Source organism: Mycteria americana, chromosome 2 (assembly GCF_035582795.1).
Source record: "Mycteria americana isolate JAX WOST 10 ecotype Jacksonville Zoo and Gardens chromosome 2, USCA_MyAme_1.0, whole genome shotgun sequence".
In the NCBI taxonomy this organism is placed as follows: domain Eukaryota; kingdom Metazoa; phylum Chordata; class Aves; order Ciconiiformes; family Ciconiidae; genus Mycteria; species Mycteria americana.
Genome location: NC_134366.1, coordinates 83,122,801 through 83,138,291, shown reverse-complemented (window position 1 = coordinate 83,138,291; position 15,491 = coordinate 83,122,801). Strand labels below are relative to the sequence as shown.

General features: G+C 43.2%; 1 protein-coding gene across 1 annotated transcript; it reads left to right on the top strand.

Moving 5' to 3' along the window:
* Nucleotides 1-335: 335 nt before the first annotated feature.
* Nucleotides 336-14,255, top strand: LOC142405865 (serpin B12-like). Its single transcript, XM_075493955.1, has 8 exons — nucleotides 336-454; nucleotides 5,569-5,753; nucleotides 7,399-7,512; nucleotides 7,858-7,989; nucleotides 8,839-8,956; nucleotides 10,214-10,356; nucleotides 12,062-12,232; nucleotides 12,355-14,255. The coding sequence occupies exons 2-8, from the start codon at nucleotides 5,583-5,585 to the stop codon at nucleotides 12,757-12,759; spliced, it is 1,254 nt and encodes a 417-aa protein (XP_075350070.1). The 5' UTR covers nucleotides 336-454; nucleotides 5,569-5,582; the 3' UTR covers nucleotides 12,760-14,255.
* The last annotated feature ends 1,236 nt before the right edge of the window (nucleotides 14,256-15,491 follow it).

Here is a 15,491-nt window from a genome sequence, read left to right as displayed (position 1 = left end):
CTGCAAGCAAGCTGAGCTCCAAACAAGGCTTCTCCGAATCCTGGCATGAACCCTGCACACCCCTGTGTCCAGGCCAGACTCCACCAAATTCATAAGGGACTATGCACAGCAGTACAGCCATGGATCTCCAGGGTTAATGCCCAGTTTTCCAGCTGAGGGTGACTTGGCATTGCAATCAGGAGATGTTGCCAGCAGATAGTGCCTGCCAAACTTGTTGGGCAGCTTTGAGAGAAATACTATTAGCATATTGCTAGATATAGGTTTCCCAGTCTTTGCAGGAAACTTCATGTTGATGGCGTTTGCATTGAATTGCAACATGCTGCTGTCATCAACAATTGGTTAGAGGCTGAACTTTCCCACAAGAGAGTGGGAGATTTTTGTAATACGGTATTCACAAGAACGTGCTCCAGAGCTCAGCTGTTGTGCTCTTCATTTAACCTCTTCAGGCAAGAAGGTAAACCATTCTTTTTTTTTTTTTTTTTTTTTTAATAACTTGTGATTTTTTTTGGCAGATCCAAAGTAGTCTACAGGTTGGTAAAGTAATAATGATGTTTACAGATGGGACAGAGGGGGAGATGCCTTTACAGGCTGCAGTCAGCAAAACACCCTGCTAAAATTCAGGTGGCTCAAGAGCTCACACAAAAGGGAGCTGGTCTTCAGTGGGACGTAGATGGGAAATTTAGGAACACATGTCCAAAGCTGTGAATCTAAAGATTCTTGCCTAAATTTCAGAGACTTTTGAATCTGAAATTTCCCCAGGACCTCTCTGCCCATCCAGAAAGCTCTAATTGCCACAGGACTGATCAGCTCAGTAGCTTATACCAGAAAGCAGATGCTTTTCTGCCTATGTCCCCAGAAGGGCTGAAGGGCAGGCTCTTTCAGAGCACCTCTACCCACTCTGGTAGAAATGGGCTTCACATGAAGTGATGGTGCTGATGACCTGGGCAGAGTCACCCACAAAGTGGGAGATACAGGTTAATTTCCCTTCTTTACTCAGGTTTCCATGGCACAAGAAAAAGCCTTGAAATGTTCACTGGACGAGAGAGAGGGCATGCAGTTCTTTGACTGGGTGCTTAGGTGTTGTCCCTGTACCCTGATCCCCGCTGCCGGGGGATTGTTTATGTTCTTAAACAATGTTTATATAAGATAGGAAGGGTGGAGTAGTATGCAGATTTTTTGTTAGTGGGGATGCTAGTCTTCACTATCAACATATTAGCTCTTGGGTTTGGCAATGATGTTTAGAAGCTTGCTGAGAAGCCTATGCAGCTGCACACAGGCATAGCAAATAACTTGCCACTGTACAGCCCGTAACAGGCCAGTGTACACCCATGTCTGTTTATGCAGGAATGATTGGCCTAGAAAGAGCTAGAAAAGACACGTCCTGGAGGTACTGATATAAAATAATAAAAGCAGTCAGAAAAAGCCCTTTCTGGCATAAAAGTAGTACCCTGAGAGGCTAAGTTGTTTGGAAAATGAACTCAGTAACATTTCCCTTGAGAATTTATTTTGTACTGAAATGTATTGCTTTTTAAAGCATGTTACTTTGGAAGTGTTTTGTGTCTCATAGGGATGATTAGAATTTGTGTGTTGTAGGAAATTTCATTTTTCTTATGTTCTTTGTCCCTTTCTCTCCAAATCAGCACCGAAACACTTGGAAACATCTTTTCTATGGACGGTCATGAAAAATAAGAAAGTCACTTTTACCAATCATAGATTTTTCATGTGAGGAGACATTATTATCTGGCATGTACTCCTTTTCTAGGATAGACACATGTCATTTCTGCCAATTCTGTCTTCCTTTGTGTATGAGAAATGAATGTGCATTAAAGCACCTTAATGGGAGGCAGATTGAATAGGTAAAACATGCAATGGGAATTATCATGTGGCATCAGGGAAAACAGGTTCCTTCTTGCTTTACCTTGTATTAAATATAGAATTACCTTAAAAACAAGGCTACAGCTCTCTTAGGCTCCCCACCTTATTTACTGCCTCCTCCTGTTGACTGCATAATATAGTCTAACACACCTACTAATTATGATAGCTTTGAGCACAGCTTTTTATTCTTTGAGTGTTTTTGTCTTGATTTCATCTACCCTTAGCCGAAAACAAACTGTAAGGAGAGAACAGATCATGAATAGTTATAGAAAAGGAGTGTTCTTCATTTCACACAGCCATGGAAGAAGTTTGTCATCTTTAAAGGGTCTCTGGTAGACAGTGGTTTCTTCTGAAGGAAGCTCTTTTCCTGGGTAGCTTCTTGCTCACATGTAACAGCGCCAGCAATTTCCATCTGCCAGACTATGTTAAAAGCTACTAAACCATCATGCAAAGCGTCTCCCTTCATCAGCTGTAAAGCCCCAGCCCTGCTTGCTGTCTCTACTCTATTGCTAATGTTCAGTGCAGACGCTTTGGCTAGTGCAGAACAGCAGCTGCGATCCTCCTGGAACACTTCTTTTGATCTTGTATCTTACCGCTCCAAGATCTTTTAAAAGTAACATTACCATTTGTTGTCCACCATGTAGGTGTTCTCCAGACTCCACTGTCCTCGCAGTATAACTCCAAAACTCTCACTGACTGAATGATTACACAGATTACACACATGGCTTTATGGCGTGGAATCATTCATACACTTGTGCCTGCCCCAGTTTAGATTAAGAAAGTTCACTAAATCCTTTCACTCTGCAATAAGAAAGTTCCTCCCCCAGCCCACGCCTCCCCTGCCTTGCTTTGGGTTTCCAGTGCAGCTATCTAAGTAGTTCCCACTCACAAACCCACGGAGTTGGCCGCAGCGTTTGCACCTGGACGTCACCCTGAGGACAGCCTGCTGCTTTCTCTAAAGGAGTGGGACACCTCAGTATGCCAGGCACTGGCTTTTAAAACCTGTTCCCAGCTCCTGGGCTCTCCCTCCACGCTTGGCAGTCCATCCTCTCCCTGCAGGGTGGGGTGGAGGTGCCTCCTTCCTGCTGAGGAAGTTTATTAACTCTTTTTTTCTCCTTGACTCGTTCTGAGGTCTGGGCACACCTACGATACACCTCATGACCTACATTCACCGTGAACGATTTCACAGGTCTGTTTCAGATCTTTCAAGAGGTGCAGAAGTGGAGCAATACAAACTTCAGCACTACAGAAGTGCTGAGTTTTGTTTTCAGAAGGTTCTGGATAACAAGTAATGAAGGTGGAAGAAAACAGAAATGATTATTTAGTGCAATGTCTTTTTCTTGTGGTAAGACGACTGTGTTATTAAAAGGAAAATGAAAACCATGTTTCATACAAAGACACAAACAGGAGAGCTAGAATAGCTGTTTTCAGACTTAATGAGATACAACTCATCTTTAATTTGTTCAGAAAACCTTTTGGGTATTTCTCCTCTGTTTTGCCCATTTGTATTAGGTCTTCATGTGAAGTGCTTCTGGACTTCAGTGTAAAACAAACGTCTCAGTATTAAACATATGTGAACGTTTTCTTTCAGCATCGCAGGTTCTTTCCACAGAGCATCAGTCAGAAACATGATGAAGCATTGATTATTGCTGTGCTTTTCAAGGTAGTCAAAAGGCATGAAATGTCTGCGTTTGCCACAATGTGGCACCTTCGTATGTTCAGCAACTTGATTTTTCAGGTTTTCCAAGCCACTGCAGTAATCTGAGGCTAAATCTATTTTCTTGTGGGCCGAGTTCATTCCCACTGTCTGGCACTTGCTGCGGGCTAAGATGGTTTGCGCAGACAAATGCTGCATCTCAGCTGAGCCACAGCAGCTCCCTGCGCCCTGGTAACTTCTTCTGGTGCCTGAACCCCAGCTTCTCATGCAAAGTTTGTGTCTGGCTCGTGGCTGAGTGAGAGGCAGCGTGCACTCTGCGTCCTTGAGGACAATGCAAGACATTTTGAGTAGTTCTTGGAGTAGAGAAAGCTCTGTGAAGGGCAGATTCTCTGTGAGGGGGGGACTGTGGCTGTGGTAGAAGAGCTGGGGCATCAGTGGGAGAGCAGCGTGGCAGGGGAGCATTGGCTGGGAGGGGATGGAGGTCCCCAGCACCAGGCAGCCCCTTCCAAAGAAGGCTCTAAACCTCTCTCAAAGTGGCTGCTGGACACCGACAGCCCAGGACAGGCCATACAAGGGCTCTGCTGATGAAAGATCCTGAAGTTCAGCTTTGCACCAGCCTCTCCCCACCCTTAGCCTTCTGGTGACACAGGCTGGAGCTCCTCACGTAACTTGGCCTTGCTTGCTTGCCTTTCTGAGAAGGAGCGTCTGCTGTGCCATGGCCTTCCGTGGGCAGTGGGAATAACCACCTGTCTGTGCACTCACCCATCTTTTCAATGGAGAGGAGCTCTGGCAACTTGCTATGGACCTGACCCACTCTTGTCCCGATGCAGGCTGAAAGCTAGAGCCAGCCAGATCTGTGTCGCGGGAGACATGAGGGCCTTCTCTCCATAATGTGGCTGCATATTTTCCCCTAAATAAAGTATCTTTCTGGAACACAGGCCACAGCTACTTATCTCTATGTCTGCAAGCAGGCAGGAGTGTATGCTTTGCTTTTCACACATTTTTCTGGTGTGCTGTCCAAAATATCACTTGTTTGACACTGGAAGTGATGTGGGGTTTTTTGGGTATAATGATTCCAGAAAAGCTCGTGTGATCCCACTGGTATCCACCCAACAGCTTTACAATTCTCCTCCTAAGGGACAGGAAAGGAGTTTCTAAACCCCTTCTTTTCAGATGGCCTCCTGCTTGCAAGGACCAAGCTGGAACTTGATCCCAACTTGTTCTTAGCAGACCGGATTTAATGTAAATGACCCACAGGAAAGGTATCAGACTGTTAACGTTTCTAGTACAAAAGAAAAGAGTGACACAGATCTTGTCATATCATTGAGCAGGAACTTACAGACTTCTTTTCAGGGCTGTTGAGCTATTGCTTTGTTTGGAAATTTTAATTGTGTATCCTGCCTGAATCTGTGGCTCCTGGAAAACTCATGAGGAGGCAAAAAGTGTATTTCAAACTGTTCATGTTTCCATATGTAGTTCAGTCTCCATAGCTGTTAATGACCTTTTTTCATATATGAAAACATTTAATTAATAGTGATTTTATTTTTATAAACCTGTTCTTTGAAACCCTCATACCACAGCTGTGGTTATCAGACATGGTTATGTGCAGGCATAGTTTCTGTCACCAAGTTTCTGTCACTAACCGTATGTTGTTACAAGAGGAAAGAGTTGATATAACTGTATGCATCAAACCAGTTTGGAGAAGGAAAATGTTAATCCACAGTTGACTGATTTCAATACCATGATCTGAAATAAGATACACCATGGGATAAGACAGAAAAATGGTCCTTTCTGAGGAATTCACATATGTTGTGAGCGTGGGTCCTTTTCCCAGACCTGCTGTGTCCTTGCTCCTGCTGTGTAGCATGGACCGACAGATGTGTGCAAGGTTGGCTGTTTCAAACTCTCAGAATTTAGCAAACTTCTATTATTTAGCAACCAGCTATGGGACAATCTCAGGGCAGACAGATGCTTCACAGTGTGATCTAGGCAGGCAACAAGCTGCATTAAATTTCTTCTTCTTTTTGTGCTCCCAGTCAGCAGCTGCTTCATGATGGGCTCCATTTCTAGACCAATTACTGAGTTTTGCCTTGATCTCTACAATAAGCTCAACAGAAATGCAGAGGACAGAAACATCGTCTTCTCTCCAATGAGCATCTCTGTTGCCCTGGCCCTGGTCCATCTAGGTGCAAAAAACAACACTGCTGCTCAGATAGAAAAAGTAAGTATTAATGAAACATGCTGAGATGCTTCCACATTGCTCGCTGTCCCCTTAACGGAAATGCTGGGCATCCTAGCACAACACGTGTGCGAGGGCCTCACAGGAAACAAGCATGAATACAACCACAGGTGCTGCCTTCACAGTTGTGCTTGGTGCACTATGATCCTTGCCCTCTGCTTGTGTGAGTCGCACCATGCCCCCATGTAGATTCAGGAGCATGGAGCAGGAGCTGAATGAGAGGAGGCGATACACCGCCGCAGGGCACTCTGGCTTTCCCCCAGCCTGCTGCCAGAATATCAGCCTTTGTTCCGAAATTACGGGCAGGGGCTTCCTCTCATGATTGATATGAGAATCCTGAAAGTGTGAGTCTGGGTGGGTAGTGGGGAGAGTTGTAGAAACCTGAAGTGATTGCAGCTGGGTGGCTGGAAGCATTAGCTCACTTATCACTTATGACTCAAAATGTCTCACCTGTGGACCTCACAGGGACCCAGGTGGGCAGGGAGGGGGTGAAGAAGGCCATCCCTCTGATTGCTGCACCTTTACTCCCCGCAGTGCAAGTTCTGCTTTCTACAATCTTTCTTTTCTTTTCTTGTTTGTGCTCATGAGCTGTGAAAGACCAATAATCCTAAGGCAGAGGTTCTTGTCAGTAGCTGGCTCTGTACTGGTAGATCTTCATCCATCATATCCTAACACTGCCATGTGCACAGTCTGACTGCTGGGTCACCTGCAGACAAGGTAGAGATGCCCTCCTCATGGGGTTCCCAGGGTGTGGTGGGTTGACATTGGCTGGTGGCTGCCAGGTGCCCACCCAGCTGCTCTCTCGCTCCCCCTCTTCAACAAGGACAGGGAGAGAAAATAAGATGAAAAAGCTTGTGGGTTGAGATAAGGATGGGGAGATCACTTCCCAATTACTGTCATGACAAAACAGACTTGACTCATTTTGGAGCTGGCTGGAACCAGCTCTGTTTGACATGGGGGCAAGCTCCCCATCTCTTCGCACAGAGGCCACCCCTGCAGCCCCCTGGCTCCCATAACCTTGCCACATAAACCCAATTTACAGGGGCTCTTGCTTATTTTAGGAAAGCAATGGGGATCCAGTATCCGCAATTAAAAAGATTACATTTATGTATGATGCACCATTATTATAATAGAGAAGCTGCTGGAAATTTTTCAGCAAGATATTTGCACATTAGAAACAAGGACTGGTTTCCATTAAGAGCACTGTGGTTTTGATATATTTCCTAAGCTGATACAAAGATTGAGAATGACTGCAAAAAGCCAGTTTTGATGTTTTCAAAGAAAACTATTTTTATGTCTTTGCCTGAGGCAACTTTTTGTTTTGAAATTTAAGGTAACTATAGCAATAAAAATACAAATCAAACTTAAACATTTTGAGGTAGTGGAAAGTAACATTTTGAGGGATTAAGTGCAAGTTCTTCTTGGTTTGCTAATATAGAAATGTGAATTTGAACATGAATATATGAACAATTTCAAGTCTGTCATTTCATCCTAAGAAAATATCAGCTGAGACAATATCTTTCATAAATCTACACCATTTATCCAGGACAGCGTAGCAAATCTTTTAAATAAGGAAAATGCTTTTATCCCAGTTACAATTGCCGTAATTTGGCATCTTCAACTGCAGGTGCTCCATGTCAGGAAAGCTGCAGGAAGAATGAGCCTTGGATCTGACTTTGAGAGCGCAGCCCCAGAAATGGAGCCGGAACGAACCCAGGAAAGACAGTCGTCCCTCTCACAGGTACATCCTTGGGTGGGGAGCACAGGAACCTTTTCTTCACTGCACGGTAGGTTACTGGTTATAAAGCACTAGAATCTACCACTGGAGGGAGTCAAGATCACACGCACAAAGTCTGCCTAACCCGCTAGGAAATGCCTGATACAAGGTGTTACCTTATTAAGGGCCAAGTCTTCCATGAAGTCAAGACCAAAGCCTTCAGTGATCTCACCTGAAGGAGGATCAGGCTGGATTTGAAAAACAGTACAACAGGAATTAGCCCTATACTGTAATGTAATTAGGATGCAAATTAAGAACAAAAGCTATATGGAGGAATCGTTATAATTGTTGTCTTTGTAATATTCCTAGTGTAACAAGGACGGGGACCTTGACCATAAAGTGTTCCAGGCACTGCTTTTACAACTACAAAACCTTGGTGAAAGCTATGTTTTAACCCTAGCCAACAATCTCTTTATACAACAAGGATTTGAACTCCAGCAGGTAAGTTACCTGTGTCTGCTAACTGCTGTGGCCCTGTCTTCAAGCTTCCCTGTAACTGTGAGCCTTGCTGTTGCCCCTCTGGTGTATTTTGGAGCACTTGATGTGCTTCTTGGAGCCGTATCTCCCAGGACTGTTGGAAAAGAGACAAGAGTGTCAGCTTTCAATTCTTTTGTTTAAAAAAAATCCCACCCTGTGGATATCAATGGCTACAGAGCAAAAATAAAGCATGAGTCTGTTCGCTTTTGGCATGTGTCTACCCTCAGCCAGAGGTGTGACTACAGCCAAAAATGGCCTATTCAAGCTGTCTGTAAGCTACTTCTGGGCTTGCAAGTGGCACAACTGGGGCAGCAGTAAGCTTGGAGAGGGCTTATCGCCTGAGATGTTATATAGTTTCATGCATAGGGCTGCTGTGCTGAACTTCTTACTGATGACAGAGTGGTCTCTGGATTATCTATTATGGATATCTTGCTAGTCACATCTTTGCTTTGCTGTCAATTATTTCTGTTGAATGATTTGGATACTTAAGCATTAAACAACACATCTTGCATCTTCTCTAATTTTTTATTTTTATCTGGACCTCAGGTATGCAGTTCTCCATGGGAAGATTCTTTCTTGTGGCTTTCTTTTTACTTATTTACTTTTTTGCCTATGCAATAGAATAATTGTCTCTTCTTCAAAGATTATCTCAATAAACTTCAGATAGTTGATGTTTCCAAAATGAAATTTTGCCTTATGGAGTCAACAGGTCCCTCACCATTTCTAAAATAGTTCTCAACCATTGATTTCTTTCAAAAGGGAATAAGTGCTTAGCAGATTTGACCAATTCATAATATTTATTTTGCTTTACAGCAATTTCTAATGTGCGCTAAGGAACTGTATGGAGCAATGCTGCAAACAGTGGACTTTCATGGTGCTGTTGAAGCTGCCAGAATAAAAATTAACACTTGGGTTGAAAGTGAGACACAAGGTAAAACAAAGCAAAACCATAGCCATACTATCACTGCCTTCTTCCACTGCTTCAACAAAAGAAATTCCAGGGTATGAAAAGCAAAGACTTGTTCACGTTTCTGGGTGTTCAATCTTATGCTGCTTAAAGACGGTTTGTCTTCCCATCCACTCTTGAAATATTAGAGTAAGCTATCAGCTAAATTATTTTTGAATTAAAAGTGAGTTTGTTGTCAAATACTTTTGTATTCCCACCCTTATGCCTGGCATGATAATTGCAATAATACCTATAAGGCTTGACCAGACAAATGGCTTCTGTGAACAGCCACAAATGCAGATACAGGATAGCAGGGAATGGAAGCTGTGAGCTTCATGGTGAGACTGGGAGCAACCTGGGGGAAGAGGGAGGACGACCAAGGACCTGGTTATATGTAGAGCGATGACCACAAAGATGAGAGATGTGACCACCAGCGAGACTCACTATCGCAAGTGACAATCAACCAGCTCTTGCCCTTAACAGGCTAGCACAGGCCATTGGCTCTTGCTGATTAGACTAAAAGCGATATATGCCATTTTCCTTTAGTTTTGCCAGAGCTGCAGCAGCAGTGGGATGAGAATTTTGTGAATCTTCTGTCTGAACATAAACCAGAACTTACTGGGAAACAGGCAAATAGGTTTGAAGGCTTCTGTAATTTCTCAGTTGCATGTCTCCTGGCCAAACCTGTCCTCGTACTGGCAGAGTGGCCTGTGACTGGTGTGGGAAAGAGCTGTTAACCCCAGTTGGCTCCCAGTAAGAGGGCTGAAGGTTCAGGAGCCACCTTGCACAGGGTTAGGAGCCATCACTGCTCTGGGTGCTCATATGAAGCCTGTGGACCTGCTCACTCCTACTTTGGCTTCTGTGTAGAAAGTCAAAAGCTCCACAGCTGGTTAACTGCTGCACTTGGTGCAAAGGGAAAGATGCCCTCATGTAAACCAAAATATGTGATTAATGGTGCTGCCTCCTTCCCCATGGTTAATGTCACCTGGCACATATGTATGGTCACTGACACTGACAGTTGGCTAATTTGGTGACCCCAATCCCCGCTGTCCTCCCTGGCTGGTAACAACAGTGCAGAGGAATCTACCGTTTGTTTGCCTATATTGTCCCTGTCCTTTGAATAAACCAAGAACTGGATTTCTATGTTTCTCCAAAACTAAGTTCACAGACAAGTAGTTGAGCCTCAGTCCAGAGCCTGAATGACAACTAGCAAATACTTGTGTATTCCAAAATTTCCTTTAGGTAAAATCAAGGAACTCTTTGCTCCTGGTGTAATTGACGTACATGCATTGCTGGTGCTGGTGAATGTAATCTACTTCAAAGCATCCTGGGAACACAAGTTTGAGGAAGAAAAAACAGTACAGAGAGATTTTAAACTGAATAAGGTACATCTGCGTTCTGTAAATCTTAACGTTATTTACCCTAGATACTGTGAGCAATGAAGCAAGCATAACATAGAAGCACAATGTCCAGGGCTCAGCTGCCCTGTGAGCAACGTGTGGGTGTGCTGGGAACTTAACCTGCCTCTCCTGTTGGGAAGAGGTAGCAGGAGGGTTTTTCACAGAAAAGCATAATCTTTACTAAAAAAGTGTGCAAGACTCAGAAGTTGCAACAACTCAGAGCTTTCCTTTGGTGACTGGCAAAACACAAGCGCTAGCCTTGATTGGCACTTTTGAACATAGTAGTCATTACAGATAGTTGTCATGGATGGAAGCAAACGTGAACATCCCATTTTATACAGGCTCCAGAAGGTCATCCTGGGGTTTATATGTTCAATACATTTTAACATTAGCTATGCATTTGAGACATTAAAACAAACAGACCAGACAAACTAGGCCAGATAGTAACAAACTACAAATATACAGTTGCAATTTGAAAAAGGAAAAATTCTTATAGGGTATTTTGGTTTATTTGTCATATTTGCAACATTTGAAGGTTTGTTTTAAATGTATTTTGGTTTTTAGCCCTTTTTTCCTGCCATAGGGATATCACCAAAGCCTTCATTGTGTAACTAAGGTACTGTCAATATGGTTGCAAAGTTAGTTCTTTAACAAGGACATTCCTCCAAGTATTGTGTGTGCCATGTAAGCCTAACAGATATTAACAGAAAATACTTTCATTTAGTTCAGTTTTGTCTTCTTTCCATATCTAGTGCCAATACTCTATTAGTTCTCATCCATAACAAAAGAAAAAAAACCATCAGATTTAGGTCTGATCTTAACTGGCAGAGCTTTGTATGGGAAAAAGTCTCTTTTGAGTTTCCTCACAGATCAAAGAAAAAGGTCAGAAAAACATGTATTTCTAGTTATCATGTTGCATTCCATTGTTTAGACACCGGTAAGAAACTGTCATATTGAGTGCTTTTATTTGTGACTTTAAATGTATTTTTGAATATGGGTGTTAATGATGGTCTGTAGCTGAGAACATTTGGTGCACTGCTGCAGTATGAGAAACTATGAGGCAGGGAGAAGCTGTATAGATTTTTCTTCATATGCTAATCAATACCAGCAGGATATTTTTCTGAAAATGTCATCTACCAAAATTCTTCTTTCACTGCTTTAGAAGTTATCCAAGAAGTTAGCTAACTGTAAAAGGAAACTTGAGTCTTTGCACACCTTTCAAACAACCCCATCACAAAAAAGGCAAGATAACAAGACCTAGAAGATGCCTGAGAAAGGCTATGATTTTGCTCTTAGCCTAATTATTGCTTCCTGTCTAAACGATCAGTTTGATAAATGACAGCCTAATTCTTGCAATGCTATTTCTTCTTCATCCCAGTCCAAGTTAGGACTTGCAAATCCAACCAGCATCAGCCTGTTTGGAAGTGTAACACTATTAAGCAACTTCACCATCTGATCGGTTGCAGGGAAATTGCAGAGAAATTGTTTTTTGTTCGGAGAAGTATCCCCTTTATTTATGCTTGGCAAAGCGCATGTTTTGCGTGTCACTGTAGATGCGACAAAATAAAGAAAAATGTTTAGCTTGACAACAATTACTGCTGAAACCCTGACTACTGATATTACACATATAATGAGTTTAACTGTTAAGAGCTGTATTGCTTAAGTGACTGTGTAATTTTCTTTTAAATAGAATGAAAAAAAACCTGTGCAGATGATGTATCAGAAAGGCATGTTTAAATTAGGCTACATTGAGGAAATGGGTGCTCAGGTTCTTGAACTCCCTTATGCTCAGAAGTCACTGAGCATGATCATCCTGCTGCCAGGTGACATGGCTGATGGATCTACCAGTGGGCTGGAGCAGGTAAGGCAGTATGTATCATGGACTATGGCCGAAAGTTGGTTGTCTGAATTAAGGCTGGGTAAAGATCTAAACTTTTCAAAGCTGCCCACCTATTTTAAGCTCTTTTTTCTCCCATCTTCTAGATTGAAAGCACAATGACCTATGAAAATTTAATGCTGTGGGCCTCTTCAGAGCACATGTTTGAGACAAGAGTGGAGGTATACCTCCCCCGGTTCAAGCTTGAAGGCACCTTTAACCTCAATGAGGTATTACAAGAGATGGGGATGACTGACATCTTCACTGAATCAAAAGCTGATCTTTCTGCAATGTCGTTTGCAAAATCTCTGGTGCTGTCAAATGTTGTCCATAAGACGTACATAGAAGTCAATGAGGAAGGCACCGTAGCAGCAGCTGGTACAGGAGCTGTCATTGTGAGGAGGTCCCTTCCTCTCACAGAGGTGTTTATGGCTGACCACCCTTTCTTATTCCTTATTAGACACAATCCTACCAATACCATTCTTTTCTTTGGCAAACTCTGCTCACCTTAAAATCAGGGCCATTTTCTCATCATCATCAGGTGAGAAACACCTGGATGAAAATCAGAAATAGTATTTTTTTTCCCAATGTATTCTTAATCCTTTGACAGCTAGTTTGCATTTCAGAATAATCATTGCAAGCTGTTTAGCTTAGAACCCATCAATTGAATGCTCTGCCGCTAGGCTCCTTGAATTGCAAATACTGATCTGAATCCAGAATAGGAGTAAATTTTGCCTTAACTTCACTTCTTAACTACACTTCAAAGTGTAGTACAGCACGCTCCTGGGCTTGCAAAAGGTGGAATTGGTATGTTGCTGTCTGAGGAGAATTGTCTGCAAAAATTTTCGGTAACTGCCAGAAAAAACAGAGTAGCCCCTGCTCTGTATTTTTTGATTCCTGGCCATCTGGGTCCTGGTCAGCAGAGAGGTGCTTTAGAGACACTTTTTCCTTATCTGTGTTCTGTAGCTGCGGCAAATCCTTTGCAGAGTGGAGACCTGGCCATGATATTTCCCTTTCCTGTAGCAACTGCCAAGTAGGAGATACTTATTTACAGCAAATATACCTATTTACCGATAACTGTACCACTTTCTCCCCAGTGATGTGTACTGGATCTGCCTTTGTGCTATTCTGCATTATATAAAAAGCTTATGCTAGAAGCAGCTTTGGCTTCATTTATTTATTCAGACGTAAGCCTACATCTAAAGTGTCATCTTACCAATCGGAAGAATGATGTGACATGTACTCCTTTCATGAGCCCTGGATCTTTTTGTGTGAGTTTTTATTAGTAGCATTGGTTTTTATGATAATAACAGTGAGAATATTCAGCCAGGTAAAAGGACAGGATTCTGCCCTCATGGACACCTCTAGAAAGGGAGTTGATTACAACAGTAATTACGTATACAGGAGGGCAGGACTTGGGCCCTCTTTTTACTGGACTTTTTCTGCATTCATTTTTTAAATAAAAGCTCACAGAACGGTTGAGGTCAGACGGGACCTCTGGAGGTCATCTGGTCCACCGCCCCTGCTCAAGCAGGGCCAGCTACAGCCAGGTGTGCAGGACCATGTCCAGATGGCTTTTGGATATCTCCAAGGATGAAGACTCCACAACCTCTCTGGACAACGTCCCCTAAGCCCGCCCTAAGTTCTCAAATGACTCCAAAGAGAATTTTGTGTGCACGGTGTCTGCAGGAACAGGATACAAATATACACATTTCCAAAGAGGGTTAATTATTTACATAGTAAAGAAGGCTGCCTTTTATATGGGGATAAATCAAGTGATTTCAGTCTCAAGAAATAGGAGGAAAATCGTCTAAAGCACCCCATTGAAGTTACTGACGTGGAAAGCTGTAGCCATGAACTTCCAAGAAATGTGTTTTCTTCCTCGCATGCTGCTGTCTGGTGAATTTTAATGATCTGAGATGCAGATCTGAAAGACAGGGCTCTCTCCGTGCTCTGAGAAATGAAGAAAGGTTTTGTAAAGGGCAGTATAAATCATGGAAATCACAGTTAAACATAACCTGGGAAGGTTTTTAGTCTGTGGGGGAAGAATAAAACTTGCTGCTGACTGATAGGGAGACATTACTGCTAATTTGCTGGTTTAACGTTAAGTAACATCTTCCTCAGAGGGATTCTGCATGAGGTGTAACAAATTAATGTTTGCAACGTGCTTTATGACCCATCAAAAGGAAAATATACATTAGCCGTTTGCCATATAATTGGGTGTAAAGCACCCTCATGTTCTGCATTCATGATTACCATAGCTTATGCATCATATGTTACCTGGGGCCCTTTGGACAAGAAAGTCTAGGAAATAAGAGTGAATGATAACTGAGCAAGAACAGACAGGAACAGGACAGTAAAAGAGTCAAACAGACAAACTACTCTTGACTGTCTGATCTGAAGCTGCAGTACAGCTGCAGCAGTAGTTCTCCAGGCTGTGTCCCTGTTTCCCTTCTGGAGGCTGGCAGCCCAGTTTGCCTCTTAGATGACGTTTTTGTTCCCTAAAGCTGTCACCATACAGTGTTTACATTCCCTGGGGAAGTTCTGAGCACTGCAACCTCAAAAATCAACAATGTTTCTGAAAATGCAGGCACAGGGATTCCTGTGATGAAGTGGCAAACCCCACAGGGGAAAAAACCTTCCCTTTATTCCCGTCTTTTCTCAGAAATGAGTATACAGTCCCCAACCCCCAGCATATCTTTTTCTGGCACCCTTGAGTTAAAACAGGAGTTTCTGACGACACTGTGGGTTAGCAGGGGGATGGATGTGCACTTGCCACCAGTGAAGAAAGCAGGAGCTTGCTCCTGAAAGCGAAACAAATAGAGAGGGAGGTTTGCAATAAAAGTCTCCGTTTAGCACCGGCTAAGCTGGGCCGTTCCTGTGCCGCCAGAGCACGGGAGCTGTGAAGATGTGTGGTGAGCCCTGTGCGGCGTAAGAGATGCGGCCGGGCCGTTTCTGGTACATGCCATGGCAGCAGTTTTACTACTGCCACAATCTCATGAACTATGAAAAGAAGACTCGAGTTGCGAAGGAAAAAAACAAATGCCTATGCAACATGGGTTTTTTTACATATCTTTTTCCCCTCGGTGCAAACTCTGCCAAAAAGGAGCGCCTCTCTCTGCCAGTCCCCATCCGTGCAAACAAGGTCCAATGCCTCTTCTCTCCCCATAGCGAGCAGCTCACCAGGGAAGCGTGCATCCCCTTTGCAGATGGCAAGGTTCAGATGCGTTTGCTGCCCTGCCCC

What these genes read in the sequence shown, in the direction of transcription:
- LOC142405865 (XM_075493955.1), top strand. Translation starts at nt 5,583, where the DNA reads ATGATGGGCTCCATTTCTAGACCAATTACTGAGTTTTGCCTTGATCTC. An exon ending in CTGCTGCTCAGATAGAAAAA is followed by an intron (nt 5,754 to 7,398) that starts GTAAGTATTAAT and finishes CTTCAACTGCAG; the next exon opens with GTGCTCCATGTCAGGAAAGC. An exon ending in CTACCAGTGGGCTGGAGCAG is followed by an intron (nt 12,233 to 12,354) that starts GTAAGGCAGTAT and finishes CCCATCTTCTAG; the next exon opens with ATTGAAAGCACAATGACCTA.